Raw genomic sequence first — 21,476 nt, 5'->3', positions numbered from 1 at the left:
GCCATTCCAACTCATGACCTCGAGATCTAGAATCCCATACTCTTCCAACTGAGCCGGCCAGGTGCCCCAGATTCTGTAAAAATGTTAATAGCAGTCCCAAAATATTTCTAATTTGTTTTTTTTAATTGCTTATGTTTAAAGAGCATATCGGTATCTTCAAAAGGCAGCGGGCATGAATCATACCAAGGCCCTGGAGAGAGTGTCATATGCTCTTTTGTTTGGTGATTACCTGACACAGAATATCCAGGCAGCCAAGGAGATGTTTGAGAAACTGACTGAGGAAGGCTCTCCTAAGGGACAAACTGTAAGTGTACTTTCACTGCAGAATCTCTTGGCATACAGCACTTGTTTATTTTCATAGCAGCTTACTCTTTTTGCTCTGCCTTCCCTTAATAAGTAAGGCTAGAAGGTAAAATACCTTTAAATACTAATTCTGTGGCAGACCATTTTATCGATCTTGGACAGTCTTCTTCCTCGGTGTGAGAACACTGGTCACCTAAGGCACTTTTGCAGCTTTATCTTACCACAATTATATTTGTAGTTTTCCAAATTCAGTCTGTAAAGAATGAAACATAAAGGTAATTATAATTTTATCTAAACTCACTCTTTTTCCAAAGTTCAGATGCTCCAGCTTTTGGTAATCTTGGTATTAAAAAAAAATATATATATATATATATATATATTACAAGTAGTACATGTTCATTACAGGAAACTAAAAAAAAAAAAAAAAAAAACTAAGAAAGAAAATATCATATCTATACCACCCAGACCTGAACATTGGTTGCATGGTAATGCATGCACATCTTTCTTGACCTTTCTCTTTGTGTTTTTATACATGTAAATTTTTTATTAAAATAAGATGTCCCTGTCTGCTATTCCATTACTTGCTTTTTCGATGAATAGCCCTCACCATTCCATCCCAGTAAATGGAATACCCATATAATGCCTTCATAGGGCATTGAACCAAAACATTTCCTTTATACCTATTTCATCCAAAGCAGTATTCAATCCAGGACTAGACATTCTGTTTGGTTATTATTGCTAGCATAGTCCCTGCCTTTCTTTCTTTCTTGTCTGTGTTAGAGAGAGGGCCAGTTTTTCTGCAGAATGTCTGACTTCAGTTTGCCTGTTTCCTTCTTCCTTTTGTCCTTTTGTTTGGTACTTCATCATCTATACTTCCTATAGAGGATATCACAGCTAAAAGCTAATGAACTCAAGTCAAGTATTTTTGGTCTAGACTGCCTTATGCATTCCATATCACATCACACTGGTTGATAAATAATATCCTCTTGATTCCACATTGGTAATAGTAAGATTGACACCTGGGTTTAGAGGGCCACCACATTTATTTTAAATGCTCTCAGTAATTAAGGTTTATTGAAGGTGTGGATTTTGCTTAAATATAAAATTTCTAGTCATAGTTAGAGGAAGGCTGTTTTCAGACTATTTAAACAGTACTATAGGAATTGTAACCATTGTTTTCTGTAGGTCTGAATACCTAACCAGTCTAACTCTTAACACAGTCTTGGTTTAATTTATAAACAGGTTATATCTTAATTGCCCCCTTTTTTTTTTCCCTTTTCAGTATAAGTCAATTTATACAAATTCACACACACATTCTTTATTCTGTAGACACATTTGGCTCTAAAGAATGGTGGTACTTCTTAAGCATCTTTTCCCTCTAGTAATAGCACCCTACAATGCTGGTGCTTTATATTGCATATTGCAAGCACTCTCTCCATGGTAATTACTTCTAGCTGATGTAACAGACACAGCCCCAAAGTCACAGTGGCTCAACACTACAAAGAAGTTATTACTTGTTCATACCAGGGTTGATGCAGTTCCCCTGCCTGTGGCACTCTTCCCAATGGTGACTCAGCCCAAGGCTGCTCCTGTCATATAACTGCACTATTTCAAACCTGGAACTTTCAAGCCTTTGGGAAGAGAGAAGTGAGGGCTGGAGCATTTCTGGAAAGTTTTTAATGGCCAGGCCTAAAAATAGCTTGCATTTCTCTTTGCCACATCCTCGACACATGGCCCTACCCAAGGACAAGATACTGGGAAATGTAGGGGAGCTTATAGATTTTGATGAATGCTGGCACGTGCCACACCTGCCTTTCTTTTTTTTTTTAATAAATTAATTTTTATTGGTGTTCAATTTACCAACATACAGAAAAACACCCAGTGCTCATCCCGTCAAGTGTCCCCCTCAGTGCCCGTCACCCATTCCCCCCCACCCCCTGCCCTCCTCCCCTTCCACCACCCCTAGTTCGTTTCCCAGAGTTAGGAGTCTTTATGTTCTGTCTCCCTTCCTGATATTTCCCACACATTTCTTCTCCCTTCCTTTATATTCCCTTTCACTATTATTTATATTCCCCAAATGAATGAGAACATACACTGTTTGTCCTTCTCCGATTGACTTACTGTACTCAGCATAATACCCTCCAGTTCCATCCACGTTGAAGCAAATGGTGGGTATTTGTCGTTTCTAATGGCTGAGTAATATTCCATTGTATACATAAACCACATCTTCTTTATCCATTCATCTTGCGATGGACACCGAGGCTCCTTCCACAGTTTGGCTATTGTGGCCATTGCTGCTAGAAACATCGGGGTGCAGGTGTCCCGGAGTTTCATTGTATCTGAATCTTTGGGGTAAATCCCCAACAGTGCAATTGCTGGGTCGTAGGGCAGGTCTATTTTTAATTCTTTGAGGAACCTCCACACAGTTTTCCAGAGTGGTTGCACCAGTTCACATTCCCACCACCAGTGTAAGAGGGTTCCCTTTTCTCCACATCCTCCAACATTTGTTATTTCCTGCCTTGTTAATTTTCCCACCTGCCTTTCTGACTTCAGCTTATGCTTTCCTGTCATCAAGGGCCATCCTCAATAGGCAAAGGGTTGAACCTTATCGATTCAGTTTGGTTGGTTGGAGTTCTTTTATTTGGGCGGTCCGGGATTGTAATGCAAAATTGGGTGTGCTTCCGTATTATCAAGTGACTTTTCTCTGTTGACCCTTTTGAGGTCACCTTTGCCGCCACTTGTTATTCTAGGATGTTTATCTTAGCATTGTGTCTTCTCCTTTGACAGGTCATGTGTTGATATAATGATAAAGGGATTGTTTGGTTCTCATAATAGCTGTTGATCAAGATAAAGTAAAAGCCAAAAAAAAAAAAGTTAAAGCCATATTTCAGTGTGTTCAGCTTTGTTGTTCTAGTTAATATTTTATTAAACTATCTTTAATCTTCAAGCTAAACTTTTTGATTTATTTAAAGTTGTATTTTATTGTGTCATTTGTAAAACCTTGAATGCATTTCTTTTTTTTTTTTTTCTTGAATGCTTTTCTAAGGTTCTTTAATTCCACATTTGTGCATACTTAGTTCAAGTCTTTCAGTAGCTAAAGATTCTTGAATCTTTTCATCATTCATAAAACTATGTCTGTGCTGGATAAACCTCCACTAGGGAAGAATTCTTACTTTTATCATTTTATTTCAGGCTCTTGGCTTTCTGTATGCCTCTGGACTTGGTGTTAATTCAAGTCAGGCAAAGGTAATATTATTAAAACTTTATTGTATCCTACCATTTGAACTGGGTCAGTGTGTTCCTGTGTTCAGTTAAGCATATTTTGTTCTTTCACAGGCCCTAGTATATTATACTTTTGGAGCTCTTGGGGGCAACCTCATAGCACACATGGTTTTGGTAAGTAAGACTTTGGTAACGTTGAGTGGCAGAATTTTTGGTTCATGAAGGGCCACAACTTTTCTAGCCTTCATGAAGGAGGTGTACTTATATTCCTTAAGATCTAGTATTCAGTTGAACATTCTTCAGATTCTTGTTAATGGGTATAACACTTGGATCTACACGCGGATGAAAATTTGTACACTCCACAATTTTTCTTTAAAATGATGTATTTGAGGGACGCCTGGGTGGCTCAGCGGTTGAGCGTCTGCCTTCAGCTCAGGGCATGATCCTAGAGTCCTGGGATTGAGTCCCACATCAGGGTCCCTGCACGGAGCCCACTTCTCTCTCTGCCTATGTCTCTGCCTCTCTCTGTGTATCTCTCATGAATAAATAAATAAATAAATAAAAATCTTTAAAAAATAAATAAAATGATGTATTTGACTGATTACCCTTAAAATAGAGATGTGATAAATGGCTCATTTATTTTCTGTAAGTTGGAATTGTTTGTCAAAATCATTTCTCCATCTGAGTTATCAACAGATTTTACATTTAAATTGATTTTACATTGAAAATTGATTAACGTTTAAATTTACACAAGTCAGGAGATCATTACAGTATAGGAATTACTTAGAAAGGCACTTAACCCATATTGGTGTTAGAAGGAGAGTTTAAAGGAGATACTTCTGAGGGAACTAAAGCAGTTCTTGGAGGATAAAGAGCAGGGAGTGAATACGAGTGGATGGGCATTCAGACAGCAGGAGCAATACATACAGAGGAACAATGATGAAGGAATATAGGACCTGCAAGAAAATACAAGCTTTTTAGTGTGGTGAGAGAGTAGAATGCCAGGAAATTCATCAGGAATCACGTAAATGGGCTGTACATCATGCCAAGGAGCTTGGACCCCATCTATGTCAGACATAAACTGCTAAAGTAGTTTAAGCCAGTGAAAAACAAAGATGTTGCTCTAACTTTCTGAAACATTCCTCATTAATTTTGAATGGTTTTTTAAATTTTTTTTTCATCTGTGGTAGCATTTATTCCTCAATTAATAAATGAAAAGTTCTTTTTAGATGAATTTTCCAGAAGTTTAAAGCATATTTTTATATGGCAAAAGTATGTTCTATATTTTTTACAGGGATTTTTTTTAATTTACCAATTCTCTTAAATAGTGGCTACAGAATATGAACATTAAATATTATACACATTATTACACAGTAGTGCCCTAAGGATTGTTAAAATTTATAAAGCTAAATGACTCAAGAGGTCCACTTTTTGTTTTCTGTTCTTTATAGTTAGCTATCTTCCCCCTCATTCTGAAATCATTTTTTGCTCATGTTACTACTGTGTCTGCTCCTAGTAGTTTCTCACCTTGTTTTGCTAAGTTTTTGCTGCTTTGCTGGTTTGATGGGTTACCCATATTTGTTAAAATCATGTCTAAAATAAGATTAGAATGTAGTCTAAGCAAGAACCTAAGTAATTTTCTCTTACTTCACCCATAAAGTTCCTAGCATGTGTTTTGATTTCTGTGGGAACATCATTATTTCCTAGTTCTTAGCTATAGTCTGATTTTTGGAGTTAAATAAGTTACCTCAGAACCTAAAACTCAGGATAAAAGAAGTGGTAATGTACTGGGATCAAGGGACTGTGGAATTACGTTCTGAGTGCGGGTGGCATTATTCCTTCCAACAAGAATGCCAGTGGAATGTGTGAACCTGCAGTCTTCTCACTAGAGCTTGTCTCACAGGGTTACCGGTACTGGGCTGGCATCGGAGTCCTCCAGAGTTGTGAATCGGCCCTGACTCATTATCGTCTTGTTGCCAATCATGGTATCTATTTATTTTGCCTTTCACCTTATCAAAAAAAACAAAAAACAAAATGGAATTAGCTTTAAATACGTCTGTTTTCGTTGTACTACTTGAAATAATCATGACGAACTCTCTTAAGTGGAATGATCTTTACACTAATTGACTAAGAACTCCTTTGTGTGTGTGTGTGTGTGTACACGCACACCCGTGCATGTGCACTTTGGATTTCACTTCTTAAATATTTTGTAGAAAAGACTGGGCTTGTATAGATTACTACTTTGTAATCTATAATTTCTATTAGCATAGTGTCTATCAACATTTGGCAGCTGAAATTCTACTTCCTTCTTACCTTCCTCTGTGTTATTACTTCATCCCCCTGTTTCAGTTGCTAGTGATATCTCGCTGACAGGAGGCTCAGTAGTACAGAGAATACGGCTGCCTGATGAGGTGGAAAATCCAGGAATGAATAGTGGAATGCTGGAAGAAGATTTGATTCAATACTATCAGTTTCTAGCGGAAAAAGGTGATGTACAAGCACAGGTATGTGTTTTAAACATCTCATGGCATGTCTCACTGCATTATATATTACAGTCTTGGGGCAAGCACTTGCACTTATGTCCATAAGAAACATTTCCATTGCTCTGAGCCATTATTAATTGCGTATTAGAATCACCTGAGTAGCATTTTCCTAAAAGTACCAAGAGTCCCATAATATCAGGACATTTCTATTTGGATTCATCTAAGATGTAGCCTAGGCCTTGAGTTCATAGAAGCTGGCCAGGTGATGCACCACAGTTGAAAACTGCTGCTTGAACAGAGCAGTGTCCTACTGATGATGAAGGCTCTTACTGGAGTCACCAATGATGAAAACTGTCACTTTCAACAAAAAGTCTCTGGAATATTTGGAATTTCAGATGCCCATCAGTGGCCATTTACTGTTCATGTTCCTTTGCTCATCTTAGACCATAATTTCCTCAAGGTGTCAAGGACAGAAGTAGCCTTGATTAATGTAAATTGTATAGTATATCCATGAAAGTACCGTGTATAATTTGTTATTTCATGGGTTATTTGCTGATCTTGAAATAAAAAGGAGGACTTCAACATTTACTTTTTTTTCTATACAGTTTACGGATCTTTTCTGATATAGAAATATAGAATGATAAGCATTAGATACTTTTTTGAGAACAATTGATTTTAAGACTTAACAGAAGGGAATCTTAGATTTAAAAAAAAAAAAATTATAGCAAAAGATCCAAATCCTAGTTCGTGGAAATTATAATAAAGTTATCTAATTAAACATCTTCCTTTTATATCAAAGGCCAGTTAAAATTGAAAACCATCTAAATGTCCCAGAATAGGGATTTACCTCAACTGTAGCACTTCCATGTAATGGAATTTTATGCAACCATCAAAAATTATGTAGAACACTACTTACTGTGGAAAGCTGACTTCAGTGTATTTGGTGGAAAACTCAAACTAAAAACTCCATCTGTGGTATAGTATATCATTTTGTTCTTTTCACTACTCGAATTACAACCTTAATACAAAAAAGTACATAAATCTGAAGCATACAGCCCCCTGAATTATCACCAGATGAACCTTCTGTGAAGCATAACTAGCATCCAAGAAGCCCCCCTCCTCCCCATGGGTTGCCCACTAAGCTGACTTCTAATACTATGGATTGGTTTGGCCTGGTTTTGAATTTTATGTTAAAAAAAAAAAATCAGGGATGCCTAGGTGATGCTCAGCGGTTGAGCATCTGCCTTTGGCTCAGGTCATGATCCATGTCTGGGGATCACGTTCCACATCAGGCTCTCTGTAAGGAGCCTGCTTCTCCCTCTATGTCTCTGCCTTTCTCTCTGTGTCTCTCATGAATAAATGAATAAAATAAATAAAAATAAATTTATTCTCATGAATAAATAAAATCTTTTTAAAAAAATTATACAGCGTTTTTTGATATCAGCTTCTTTTGCTCAGCATTATGTTTATGAAATCAGCCCAAGTGTTTTCATGTAGCTGAAATTCATTCACATACATTACCCTATAGTATTTCATTGTGTAAAAATCCCACAACTTATTTACCTATTTTACTCTTCCCAGATTTAGGCTATTCCAAATAATGTTCTGTGCATATTCTCTTGCCTGTCTTGTGCGTCAGTACTATCTGGAACTTCTATAACTTTATAGTTCTTGATACGTTATAGAATATGTTCTGCTGTCATAGTTTCATTATATTTAGCTCTAATTTTCAGTGTGATTTCTTCTGACCCATGTGTAATCTTAGAAGTGAATTGATTAGTATTCAAATAAATGGAATTTACTACTTACCCTTTATGTTGATATCTAGCTTAATCCACTGTGTTCAGAATATGCTCTGTATGGGTGCCTGGGTGGCATAATCGGTTAAGCATCCAATCCTTGGTTTCGGCTCAGGTTGTGAGATCTAGCTCTATGTCAGGCTTCACACTCAGTACACGGTTTGCTTAAGGTTCTCTCTCCCCCTGCCCCCCCCCCCTCAACGGGCTCACTCACACAATCTTTCTCTTTCTCCTCTTTCAAATAAATAAATCTAAATTTGAAAAAAAAAGAATATAAGAATATGCATTATATGATTTCATTTGTTTGGGATTTCCTGAGACTAGCTTTATGATCCATCACTTGGTCAGTTTGGCCAAATATTGTGTGCTAAAGAGAATACAAATTTTTCAGTTGTTGGGTATAGTATTCTTAATGTGTCAATTGAGTTATGTTTTTTAATCCTGTTGCTTAAATCTTGTGGATCCTTACTGAGTTTGTCTGCTTTTTCTTTCCAGTGCTGAGACAGTATTGTTTAAATTGCCCGCTGTGGTGTGGCTTTGTCTCTATCTTCTTGTATTTCTCTCAATTTTGATTTATGTATTTTTAGGCCATGTGGAATGTATATAGACTTAATATTGTTATCTTTTTGTTAAACTAACTTGCATATCATGAAACTTTTTTTTTTAAGAGTTTATTTATTGGGCAGCCCCGGTGGCTCAGTGGGCTGAGCCGCATTCAGCCCAGGGCGTGGTCCTAGAGACCTGGGATCGAGTCCCACGTCAGGGTCCCTGCATGGAGCCTGCTTCTCCCTCTACCTGTGTCTCTGCCCCCGCTTTCTCTCTCTCTCATGAATAAATAAAATCTTTTAAAAGAAAGATTTTATTTATTCATAGAGACACAGAGAGGCAGAGAGAGAAGGAGTCTCCCTGCAGGGAACCCCATGCAAGACTTAATCCAAGGAACCTGGGATCACACCCTGAGCAAAAGACAGACGCTCAGCCACTGAGCTACCAGGTGACCCACAAAACATCCTCTTTTATCTCCAGAAATGTTTTTTGCTTTAAATTGTATTTTGCCCGATACTAGCTAACTACTCCACTCTCCACTTTCTTTTGGTTAGTGTTTACATAGAGTGTCTTTTCCATCTTTTGTATTCAACCTCTTATGTTTAAGGTATGTCTCTTGGGAGCATTATTGGCCTACTTTTATTTTTTTATCCTTTCTGACAGGCTTTTAATTAAAAGTAATGAATGATATATTTATATTTTCTATGTTGCTTGCTTTCTTTCATTTTGATTTTTCATGCTCTTTTATATCTCCTTTCTTACCTTCTTTTGGTTTTAGTATTTCTGCTATTGTACCTCCTCCCTTCTACTAAGGTAATAGCTGGACTTTGTTTACTACTCTTATCAAAGTCTAGTATGAATGATCACTTTTACCATTTCTTAGACAATGTAAACTTTAGAGTACTCCGTATGTGTTTTAATTCTATATATTTTTGAATCCCACAAGATGTTCTTCTTTTATTTTAATATAATTTAGATTTACTCAGATTTATCTTTCCATTGTTCTTTAGTTCTTACTGCATCTTCAGACTTGCCAAGATAACTTTCCTTCCTCCTAAAGAACATCCTTTAGTAATTTCTTCAGTGGGTTCATTGGTGACAAATTCAATTTTAGCTTGCCTGAAATTGCCTTTATTTCATCTTTATTTCAGAACTATACCTTGTAAATAAAAGCAAGCATTTTCAGTTTTTAAAAAATGTAGGTTAAAGTAATATCTTTAGGAGTTTAAACTAAGTCTTCACTTTTTTGGATTATCAAGAGAAACCTTTTTATGACCAAATAATTTCTTGTTGTTCTAACTTAATGACACTGGATGGTACCATTTACTTTTGCTCATTTTTGTTAATTTTCAGGTTGGTCTGGGACAACTGCACCTGCATGGAGGTCGTGGAGTAGAACAAAACCATCAGGTAACTTTTTTGTTCCCAGGACTTTGCACTCCATGTTGTAGAAAGAAATGAAACTCTAGATGTAGTTCTTGTTAGTCAGTGGTAGCATCAAGTTTGTGTTATTTAGACAATCATCACAAATGATCTTTCAAGATCCGACCCCTGAGAAAGCTGAAGACTAAAAATGTGATTATACCTCATGGTGGAAGGAAGGGTTTTTTAAATTCTGAAAGCTATTTCTCAGTATTGCCAAAAATATATACACAGTGTCTTGGTTTCCTGTAGGTATATGGTTTGAAATAGGTCTTAAAACTCCCATTGGAAAATATTCCATAGAACTGAGGAAAAGTCATTGTTGCATTTGTGATAAGTTAGAAGTATTACAACCATAGCAGTTACATCTCTATCTTGTCACTGACCTTTGTGTGCTTTATGCCCTAAATCTCCCTCATCCCTTCCCTTGATTCCATCAGTATGCCTACCACTTGTGTGAGTCCTCTCCTGCTTGCATTTCCTAAGCAGGAACCTATGTAAACCACACACCTGATCCAATGGTTCCCATGCTTCAAGCTCTTGGTCCACAATTTCCAATTGCTTAAAGACCAAAACCTTTAACATGATTTCTAAGATCTTGTACCAGTCTCTGTTTACTTCACCAGACCCTTTCACAGGCACATGGACCTTTTTTCAGGTCTTTGTAAATATGAAGAACCTATCTCAGGACTTCTGGAATGCGAGTCCTTCTGTTTAGAGTAAATATTATCCCATCTCCTTTCTTAACATAGCTAATTCCTACTCTTCCTCCAGAATTCAACTCCAGTATATCTTCCCCTAAAATGTTCCTCTGGACTCCTAACTCCACTCCAGGACCAATAGGTCACGTACTACAGTTACAGTTTCTGAAAATCTGTACTGCCCTTACCCATTGTAAATTCACTAATTATGTAATTAATATTATTTTTTCTCTGCTAGAACTTAAGTTGCAAAAAAGCATGGACTTTACCACTTTATTCCCAGCACCTGACAGTGCCTGACACATAATGAGTTCTTGATAAATGTTTGTAGACTAATAAAACTGTTACTGTGCTGTAAGTTAAATATTCTAATTAAGGTTATTTCATTTCCATATCCCATCCACTTTAAGAATTAGATCATAACAAAATACACTTATCACTTAAAACTATACCAAATATCGGGACACCTGGGTGGCTCAGCGGTTGAGCATCTGCCTTAGGCTCAGGGCATGATCCCATGGTCCCAGGATCAAGCCCCACATCGGGCTCCCGGAGGGGAGCCTGCTTCTCCCTCTGCCTATGTCTCTGCCTCCCTTAGTGTGTCTCTCATAAATAAATAAATAAAATCTTAAAAAAAAATTATACATGGGCATCCTGGGTGGCTCAGCGGTTTAGTGCCGCTTTCAGCCCAGGGTGTGATCCTGAAGACCCGGGACCGAGTCCCACGTCGGGCTCCCTGCATGGAGCCTGCTTCTCCCTCTGCCTGTGTCTCTGCCTCTCTCTGTGTGTATCTTTCATGAATAAATAAATAAAATCTTTAAAAAAAAAAAACTATACTAAATATCTATATGCATATTTTTTATTTCAGATGGCATTTTGACTGCTTTAATTGTCTTTAGGTCATTAAGATATATCTCATTAGGCCAGATGAACTGGTTAATAAAAATGTCAGATGAGAGAACAATTCTGGATGACGAGTTTGCTACATTATCTTTTATACAAGTTTTGGGATATTCTTGGTGTATGCTGCCTACTTGTGAAACACCTACACAAGGATAAATTTTTTCACCAGCTTCTCAGAAGGAATAAAAGGAGTTCCTAGTACATAACTGCATTGATTCAACAATAATTTGAGTGCCTGCTATGTGCCTCTTTACTGCTAGGCATTCAGGATATAATGCTAGACAAAATAGCTTTGGTCTCTTTGTCCTTACAGAGCTTCAAGTTTAATAGAACTAGAATATTATATATTTTTTAAGTGATCACACACCAGCAAATATGTAATAAGTTGTGATTGTTGTTACTAAAGAGAATGAAAGGGTCCAGTAACAGGTTAATCAGTGGAAGGTAGCAGTTGTCTCTGAGGAGAAATGGGTGACATTTAAGTCAACGGTGGAGGTAAGATCATTCCAGGCCAAAAAGAGTGGTATGTGTGTAGGTCCTGAGGTGAGAAGAACCAGAGTGCAGAGAGCAAGCTGAGCGGTACTGAAATAAGCCATGTCTGATCCTGTCACTATATCCCCTGCAGAACTTCAAGGATCTGTAAGGACCAGCATGTTAAGTTTTTTGAACTGTTGCTTTGGGTCACTAAAGACTAAAGGCAGGAAGACCAAGGAGGGGAGTGTCCCAGAAGTTCGGTTGTGAGATAATGTAGCTTAGCCTAGAATTGTGGCAGTAGAAGATCATAGGTAGATTCAAGAGGAATTTGGTGATGAAAGTTACAGGACCCCAGTGATGGATTGGTATGGGCCTGAAGAGAGGTGGATACCTAAAGCATCCAAGAGATATAGCATGTTGCTATTTAAATGAGATACTGCAAAATTACAAGATTTTGTAAATGTTCCTGAAATGACTGTTTTGGTGAAAAGCCAAAGGCAGATTCTATAAAAATTAATTATTTTAATTCTTTTCTCACAGAGAGCATTCGACTACTTCAATTTAGCAGCTAATGCTGGCAATTCACATGCTATGGCCTTCTTGGGAAAGGTACTGTACATCCTGTGAATGTATTATGCAATAGCAAGAGGTGTTTGCATAATAAGCACATGTTGTAGTTAGGATCTACAGTTTACTAAAAATAAACTGGAAGTAAAACTTCGAATACAAGGATAATTGTCTCTTGTGGTAAGTTAAGTGTTATTTTGAGGTATTTTCTCAGGTAACATTTTCTCAGCATTTCCTCATCAGTATGGTTGAAATTAGCTTTCACTGAGCTCCTACTTTGTGTGTATTTTATGCAGTAATGAATTTATTCTTCATGCTGTACAGGTTTTTTGCTAAGTCAGTCATAATTGCTTGTTTTCTTCCATGCTGAATAGAGGCAACTAGAGTTTATTGGAGTTTGTCTGCAGACTTTAATTATCTTAGTGTAATGGCTGTCACCTACTTGTCAATGCAGTTCTTTTCTAAACAAGGAAACGCTGAAGTCTAGAGACTTAGCAAATAGATTCCATATGACATGGTACAGTCTCAGAACTTCCTTTTTCATTATTTTGAAGACAAATACAGTATAAATCAGTGGATATTTTCATCCATAACCAAATCCTAAGGTTAGGATGCTCAGATAGAATAAATCTGTCACAAAGATTCTTGGAAATAGAAAAATCTCATTAGTATTTGCCACATAATCACAACCAGTTATTTCGGGCCTGAGAACTGTATATGTACACAGCTGAACCATTATAGCATTGAAATTGGTATATTCCCCATTTATTTTTGTTAATCCTTTAAGAACTTTCCATTCTAGCCCTTTTGGTTCTTTCTCTGAATTCCTAATTAACCCTATCTCAAAAAAAGATGTCCATTGTTGTTTTCTTAATGTAGATTTGGATGAAAGCAGTCTTGGTCATTCTGTTCTTCTTTCTCTTGGCCCTTTTATCATGTTCCGTACCTGGTACTCTGATCATCAGCGCTTGAAACCTTTTAAAATAACCTTTTAGTTATTTTCCTGAACTTAAGATCTACCCTGTATCTTACCCTGAGGGAAATAGTGATAGAAGAGAAAGGGACATGGGCATTGCCAAAAGCACTCCTTTCTCTTGTATAATCAGTGACCCCAGGCAGATCATCAACCATTTGACTACCCTGGCATAGAGAGAAAAGATTCACCTTGAGTTAAAGGTTTCCTCCTCCTGAGATTGATCTGTGACATGATTTTATGATATTCACGTTTATAGAGAAGTCCTAAATTTGTTATGACAAAGAGAATATAATAATAATGTTTACTTTTAAGGTTTTGCTTTTAAATCAAAAATATCCTACGGGGAATTTTAAATTTTGTTGAAAGATTTCATGATACCTAACAAAAACCAGAATGAGATGAGCTAGAAATACATTATAGGCAAAAGGAGTATAGTTCTTAATAAAATTAGGCTCTGTTTTCCAGATGTATTCAGAGGGAAGTGATATTGTACCGCAGAGCAACGAGACAGCTCTTCACTACTTTAAGAAAGCTGCTGACATGGTAAGACCTCATGACTCAGTGTATTGAAATGTGTGTCACATTATTATTTTAATAAATAGGTTTATTATACAGAAGGATTAGTCATAACCAACTCATGGCCTCAGATTATTTAAAGCACTTATGTAAATGTGATTTTTGTGGGAATGGAGTGGTTAGGAATAAAACCTTCCTAATAAAAAGCAATTTATTTGGCACGGGGGAACCACATTATTGAATATTAAGCCTCTGTTTCAATTTCATTGAGAAGTTTCTTCATTGGGGAAATACTGATTTTAGCAATGCAATTGAGATTTACCATAATTTGCCCCATTTGTATTGCAACTTGAGGTTTAAAACTTATGTAACTGGGTACTTTCAGTAATCATAAATATAAAATTCAGGCTTTCTTTGGCCCAGAGAAGACGATGTATGAATATTTAAGACCTGTATGCCTCCAATGTGTACGCTTATCTCCTTGCCAACTACTTTAGTTCCAAATGTCAGTTGAGTATTTCCCAAAGGAGTGCTGTGAGACTTTTGAAAAAATGCCTCTGTCCCCTCTGAGTTTAGGTTGAATTTTAGATTTTTCTCTTTCAGGTCTCAAAACAATGATTGTCTTTGTTCTGTGCCACTCCAGTAATCTTAAGTGTATCTTTTCCACCTGATTCCAATATTGCTGTCTTACATGGTTGTTGACTTTACACCATGGCATCTTCCATCTTTATCGGGGAGGGAGGTTACCAATGAAAAACTACCCCAGGAGTGACCTACTTTTAATTTTAAGAAGAAGAAATACATTAGTCATGTTTTCTATCATAAGCTCATGGAACAGATGGTCATAAGGTAAAGTCACTAAAATTTAATTCTAGGTAAATTTTGTTTTTCAGCAAATTATTGAAGACCTCCAAAGCTCTGAAAGTCAGTATTACATTTAGCCTGATGGGAAAGAAAAGTTTGAATTGAAAACTACAAAGACATTTTTTGAATATGCCTGTAAATTATTTCTTTGGTAGTCATTTAGTCTTTCCTTTTATTTTTATTATTATTATTATTTTTTAATGAATCCTTTCACTCTTTTGTCTCTGGTTTGCAGGGCAACCCAGTCGGACAGAGTGGACTTGGAATGGCTTACCTGTATGGGAGAGGAGTTCAAGTTGTAAGTTTTGAGGCTAGCATTCTGACTTAAACAAGCAATCAGCTAGTGAGGTAGGGAAGTGTAACTTGCTTCCAGCCTGGATGAAATCCTTCCTTTATAACCAGAGCTAAACCTTTTCCTGTTCTCTGGGCTTGACTCCCTACTACCCTTCACCTGGTACCCACCATAGAAACTGCTTTCTTTGAATGGCTCTGTCTCTGGCACTTTCTCTAAAGAGATGAAGCTGTTTCTCATTCTTGTATGTTCTCTACCCTACCTATGCTTCCACTTCTCCAGGACTTATCCCTCCCTACTTCTCTTTTTTTTAAAAAAAAAAGATTTTTTATTTATTCATTTGAGAGAAAGCAAGTGAGAGCCCGAGTAGTGGGGGGGGGGGGGGGGGCGGGGGGGCAGAGGGAGAGGAGAAGCAGACTGCCTGCTGAGCAGACTCAGGACCCTGGGATCATGACCTGAGCTGAAGGCAGATGCTTGACCTACTGAGCCACCCAGACACCCCTCTCCCTACTTCTTCACTCAAGCCTAAGAAAGTGCTTGTCCCTCCCATTTAGGAGAAGAAAAGCTTTCTGTTCTATTCTTTGCCCTTCTAGCTATTACCTCTCTTCTCTCCAGTCCTCTACAAAGCCAGATTTCTCCAAAGAATGAACTATATGAGTGGCTACTACGCATTCTTTATCTCTCAACAGTCAGGCTTTTGCCTTGTGTAACTGCTCTATGCCGGTCACCAGTAACCTTCTAAAGGTCAACTCCTGTTGACATTTTTGGTTCTACGTCACTTGAACTTTTTCTTTCCTGGAATTCTACAAGTTCTCTTGGTTTTCCTAAGCCATTGCTTCTCATTCTGTACTACTTCCTCATGTTGGATGCTCCTAGATTCTCATTGCTGCCCTCTTCTCTTCTCTGTATGATCTCTCCAGGTAAAATGTTTTCGATTCAGGCTTGAAACGAAGAGTTAGGTTTAGGTTCCTAATCTGTAGGTGTTCACCAGCTCAGAAGAAAGTAGTATGTTCTTATTTTGATTCCTTCTAGTCATTTTAGGACACTAAAATTCAGTAGTGATCTTTGTTTTAATTTTTTTCTATGGATACATATGATATTTGAAGTCTTTGTAATCATATAGTGCTTGATAAGCTACATAGGGAAAGAATGAATAAGAAGAGAATAATTTTCCTTATTTAATGTTAGAAAAATTGAGGTTCAAAAAAGATTTGTTGATTATAGGAAAGATACAACTTTCTTAAGTCCTGGTCTTGTGTTCCACTAGTGTGGTGTAGCCTTTCTGACAGTGAACATATTATTTCACAAAAACTCTATTTGCTTTTCTTCACAGTTAAGACCATATAACTATATAGTTAACTATATAAATAACTACTTAACTATAGTTATAGTCTTAACTATATTAATCCCTCTGTGACTTAGACTACCATCTATATATTATTTAAAAATTATGATAGTCTTTTTAGTGATTCTTTGAGAATGCCTTCTATGTGTTTTGTTAACTCTTTTAAATGAATGACTCTCCTGAGTATATCAACCTTTTGAGCTCTCTCATCATGTGATCATGTAACCTCTTTTCCTGCAGAATTATGATCTGGCACTAAAGTATTTCCAGAAAGCTGCTGAACAAGGCTGGGTGGATGGGCAACTGCAGCTTGGCTCTATGTACTATAGTAAGTAACGTTGGAATTAAACACTGTATATACCAAGATCTAAATTATTTATTTTCAACTAGATGCCACTATGACATGAAATGAGAACTATTACATTCTGGCTGATTAATATTCTTCTAATTCTATGCTTTGTGCATCTTGTTTTTCATTATAAATTATGTTAATCTGTATTAATATGCTAATCTACATTAGAAAGATTCACATCTTTCCTGATTAGGAATTCTCAATTTCATTTCATTTTACTCATTATGTAAGGCTTCTCTGATGCTTCAGCTAAATCTTATTTAAGGCTATTTCTGACCTTTCGTGTGATTTTCCTTACAGATGGCATTGGAGTCAAGAGGGATTATAAACAAGCCTTGAAGTATTTTAATTTAGCTTCTCAGGGAGGCCATATCTTGGCTTTCTATAACCTAGCACAGATGCATGCCAGCGGCACAGGTGTGATGCGATCATGTCACACTGCAGTGGAGGTAAGGGCTTTCCTACCAGCTTGTACACAGGAAATTAATTTTCCCAGATTAATTTTAATTCTGGTTTTCTTTGCATGATTTCTTCTTGAGTAGAAACACACTCAACCTATTAGTTTTGATACACTGAGGGAAGACTCTGAAGGCCTGTATGTCATATGTCACTATCATGCTTATTCATTTCATTTGTCTCTTCCCACTAGAATCTGCATTTATAAGGACAGGTGGTGTTGTTTGCTGTCTCTTTAGCACCTAGACAGTATCTGAAACAGCACCAAAAAATCTGTGTTGAATGAATGTTACAAAGGGGAATGCTGATGTCTCCCAAAGGGAACTTTTCCTCTTTAGCTCTCTCATAAATGGCACTTCAGAGTGGCATTTGATGAATGCCTGGCACAGTTTCTAAACCTCTCTGTACTTCATTTTCTTTGGTTGTAAAATGGGGCAGTTAATAGAACTTACCTCATGGAGTGTCCTCCATGAACTCTTGGGAGCCTTAAGAGAAGCTCTGTACATACTGGACATAAAGCACTAGAACAGTGCCTGGCAAGGGTAATGGCATGTAACTGTTCACGATTATTTTTATAAACCTCTTCTAAAGACTAACTGAAAGCTTCAAATAAATATCGCAGACTTCGTATATGTTTAATAAAGCTGCCAGAGATTCAGAAAGGTAGCTTAAAGTCACTTGTAGCCAAAGTGCAGAACTTATTTTCTGGCAGATGTTCCTTATTTTCTTACCGGGTTTTTTTTTTTCTTTCCTATTCTCGCAGTTGTTTAAGAATGTGTGTGAACGAGGCCGTTGGTCCGAGAGGCTTATGACGGCCTATAATAGCTATAAAGATGGCGACTACAACGCCGCAGTGATCCAGTACCTCCTGCTGGCCGAACAAGGCTATGAAGTGGCACAGAGCAACGCAGCCTTCATTCTTGATCAGAGTAAGGTTCAGTGTGGGCCTTCCTTGGCTGTAGAATATCTCGGGTAACCTGTTTGTGCTTAAAGAGAAAAGCCACAAAGAAACTTCTTTATTGTTGTAAATAGACCATAACAACACAGGTGCTCAAGTAATTTCCCTCAGCTCCCTAAGCCAACCAAGTTAGTTTAATATGTTAGAGTTGACAGTAGAAATGGATTTGCCATTTGTCACAAAATTAACTGCTTTCAGTAAGTCCATTTTTCAAAATACAGAAGTAGAAGTACATTTTTCAAAATACATTGTTTCTCCAGTGGTACGTAGATCCCTAGAAGTGGCTCAGTAGTTAGTCTCCTAATTAGTTCTGTGGATACAGCATTTAGCAGCAAGTAGTGTTGTCCTGGATGGAGGCAGTGATTTCTTTAAACTCAGTATTTTATCCTCATACTAGTTTAACGTCAATACAGTGCTTTAAAAAAAAAAAAAAAAAATACAGTGCTTTTTTCATTTAACTTTTGTCATATCACAATTCTTGTTTAAATTATGTTCTACATAGCCACCCTGACTTATAAATGAAGCCTAAAAGTCTAGTGCCTGTCCTTAATTGCCTGATATGTATTTACTTCATCTCCCCCGTAGGGGAAGCAACCATCGTGGGAGAGAACGAGACTTACCCTAGAGCTTTGCTGCATTGGAACAGGGCTGCCTCGCAGGGTGAGTGGCCACTGCATTGTAGAGAAGAGTTCCACCCATGGACCTTTCTTTACTGTTTCCATTTTGTTTTCTTATCTCCAAAAAATTTAAATAATGTCATTCATCAACTTAAAATTAAGCAGACAGACCAACTATTGCTTGTTTGCATCAGGACTGATTTATTCTTTTTTATTCAGAGGCAGAGAGAGAGAGAGGCAGGCAGAGAGGCAGAGACACAGGCAGAGGGAGAAGCAGGCTCCATGCGGGGAGCCCGATGTGGGACTTGATCCTGGGTCTCCAGGATCACACCCCAGGCTGCAGGCGGCACTAAACCACTGCGCCACCAGGGCTGCCCAGGACTGATTTATTCTTAAAACAGAAGTTCCAGTCCCTGGGTTTCTGAATTGAATTGCCAGGTCTTTGTACTGGACATTGATATCATGTTATGACTTATTCTTTGGTTTTTAGCTTGAAACCAGTATTCTGTATAAGATGAGAATTGAATAGAACGTATAACAAAATACTAGCCTAAAACCCCAAAAGATTTTAACCTTTCTCACATACTCCTTTCAACATTGCTTGGCTCTCCCTTCTTCAAACCCAAACAGTGGTCCAGTTGAACCACTTCACAATGTAAATGGCATGACAGACTAGAATATGTTCACTTGAAGAGTATTATCATGAAATAGGGATTACCACCTACTTTGTTTTACCCTTCCCTGACTATTACAAAGCCTTCTTCGGAAGAGCAACACCTCTAGTTTAAATCTTTATTAAATTTATAGCTTGGCTGAAGGATTTGTTGTAAAGTTTATGTACTACAAATTAGAATTCTGTTTTGTGTATGCATGTTAACAGGAGGAGAAATAATAGTAGTTTGGTCTGTTTTAAACACCCTTTATTTATTGGCAGTTTTGCATTTAATTTTTGTTTAAGGCTATACCGTGGCTAGAATTAAGCTTGGAGACTACCATTTCTATGGCTTTGGCACTGACGTAGACTACGAGACTGCATTTATTCATTATCGCCTAGCATCTGAGCAGCAACACAGTGCACAAGCTATGTTTAATCTGGGATATATGCATGAGAAAGGACTAGGCATTAAACAGGTGAGCGGGGCTTCAAAATAAATGTCTGAATGATATAATTGTGATTTGGGGGAATCGTCTACATTTTTATTAGAATATAGGCTTTCTTTGGAATGTGCTCAGATGTTAAGTACTAAGTAATGAGACAGTTTTGTAATTTTTCAGAAGCTGATCCTTACATCTCTCTTGTCTTTGGACACATGCCTGTTGCTGTCAAACGCACACAGCTAGCTATATTTAGGATAGTAAGCCAAAAACAGATTCATTTAAATGGAACTCCTTGTTTGAAAAACTGTCCATCTCCAGCCAAATTCTGTTGTTTCTAAATTATTGAGAAATAAATTAAGATGTTTGCATTGATAAACGTATTTCTAAGTCTATGCCTTCTTAAGGAATTCTAACTTTCTTTAGACCCCATGGCCTTAAGTTTTTGCCTATATACCCTTAAGGGAATTTTGAAAAACTGTGTTTAAAAGCTGCACTTTTTAATTTGACATTAAAAACTTTTCATTGTAAGCTCCACAGGATATAAATTCTAGCTATTCTAAGCACCAGTAGTTTGTTTTTTTGTTTTTTTTTTTTAAGAATTTATTTATTTATTCATGAGAAACACAGAAAGGAGAGAGAGGCAGAGACACAGGCAGAGGGAGAAGCAGGCTCCATGCAGGGAGCCCGACGTGGGATTCGATCCCGGGTCTCAAGGATCACGCCCTGGGCTGAAGGCGGCGCTAAACCACTGAGCCACCCGGGCTGCCCACACCAGTACTTTTTAAAATAAAATGACTAAATTACTCTAAATAACAAAATGTCGATACCTTCATTTTTTTTTAAATACACAGCAAGCTCAGCAAGCTCATTAAAATGGTATCTTTTTTCCTTCCTGAGTTTATATTTTCAGTCCATTATTCCCCTAGCATTGCATACTACTAATGCAATGTTTTTAATGCTTAGCTCCTTTACTGATCACTGGATCATACTTATGTGAAACAAAGTATGTTAAAAAAAAAATATGTTAAACTTTAAATTTTATTTCCTATATGCTCTAAGTGGTAAGAAAAATTCATGAGATATTATTAGTCATAAGTTGGTTAATTATCAATACAGTATTGAATGAATCAACAGAATACTATAAATTTCACTAAAATTTTACTTTCTGTGGTAGTTATTGAAAACGCATCTTTTAATGAGATGAATGGAGCATCTTCTAAAAATCAGTTTAAGAATCACTGAGTAGATTAGGCATTAATTTCATGTATCATTTTTATAAATGTATGACTGGAATCTTGTTCACATAAACAAATTTATGGAATGGGAGGAATCTTCCTATAGCAAGTTCGCTTAATTCCTTAAACTGCTTTACGATTATGTGCTGTCTTCTTTTGGGCTGCAATAACAGAATACCGTAGATTAGGTGGCTTAAACAACACAATTTCTCACAGTTCTAGAGGCTGAGAAGTTGAAGTGCAGGGTGGCTGTGGATTTGGTCTCTGGTGAGGCCCTGCTTCCTGGGCCAGAGACAGCTGTCTTCTAGCTTTTGTCCTTACCTAAGGAAAGAGCAAGAAGGAAGCAG

General features: G+C 37.2%; 1 protein-coding gene across 2 annotated transcripts in view; it reads left to right on the top strand.

Annotated features, from left to right (window-relative positions):
• The window catches only part of SEL1L (SEL1L adaptor subunit of SYVN1 ubiquitin ligase), a 57,537-nt gene that overhangs the window by 26,994 nt on the left and 9,067 nt on the right, over nt 1–21,476 (top strand). For both annotated transcript variants that reach the window (XM_072762177.1, XM_072762178.1), the window contains 14 exons: nt 142–304; nt 3,496–3,549; nt 3,640–3,699; nt 5,429–5,510; nt 5,875–6,029; nt 9,707–9,763; nt 12,394–12,462; nt 13,862–13,939; nt 15,012–15,074; nt 16,654–16,741; nt 17,066–17,214; nt 17,985–18,150; nt 18,765–18,839; nt 19,755–19,927. In XM_072762177.1, coding sequence (XP_072618278.1) covers nt 142–304; nt 3,496–3,549; nt 3,640–3,699; nt 5,429–5,510; nt 5,875–6,029; nt 9,707–9,763; nt 12,394–12,462; nt 13,862–13,939; nt 15,012–15,074; nt 16,654–16,741; nt 17,066–17,214; nt 17,985–18,150; nt 18,765–18,839; nt 19,755–19,927 — 1,432 coding nt within the window. The remainder of the gene's footprint in view (nt 1–141; nt 305–3,495; nt 3,550–3,639; nt 3,700–5,428; nt 5,511–5,874; nt 6,030–9,706; nt 9,764–12,393; nt 12,463–13,861; nt 13,940–15,011; nt 15,075–16,653; nt 16,742–17,065; nt 17,215–17,984; nt 18,151–18,764; nt 18,840–19,754; nt 19,928–21,476) is intronic.

The sequence above is a fragment of the Vulpes vulpes genome, chromosome 6, assembly GCF_048418805.1.
Source record: "Vulpes vulpes isolate BD-2025 chromosome 6, VulVul3, whole genome shotgun sequence".
Classification (NCBI taxonomy): Eukaryota; Metazoa; Chordata; class Mammalia; order Carnivora; family Canidae; genus Vulpes; species Vulpes vulpes.
The sequence above is the reverse complement of the archived record's forward strand: the minus strand, read 5'-3'. Positions and strand labels throughout refer to the sequence as shown.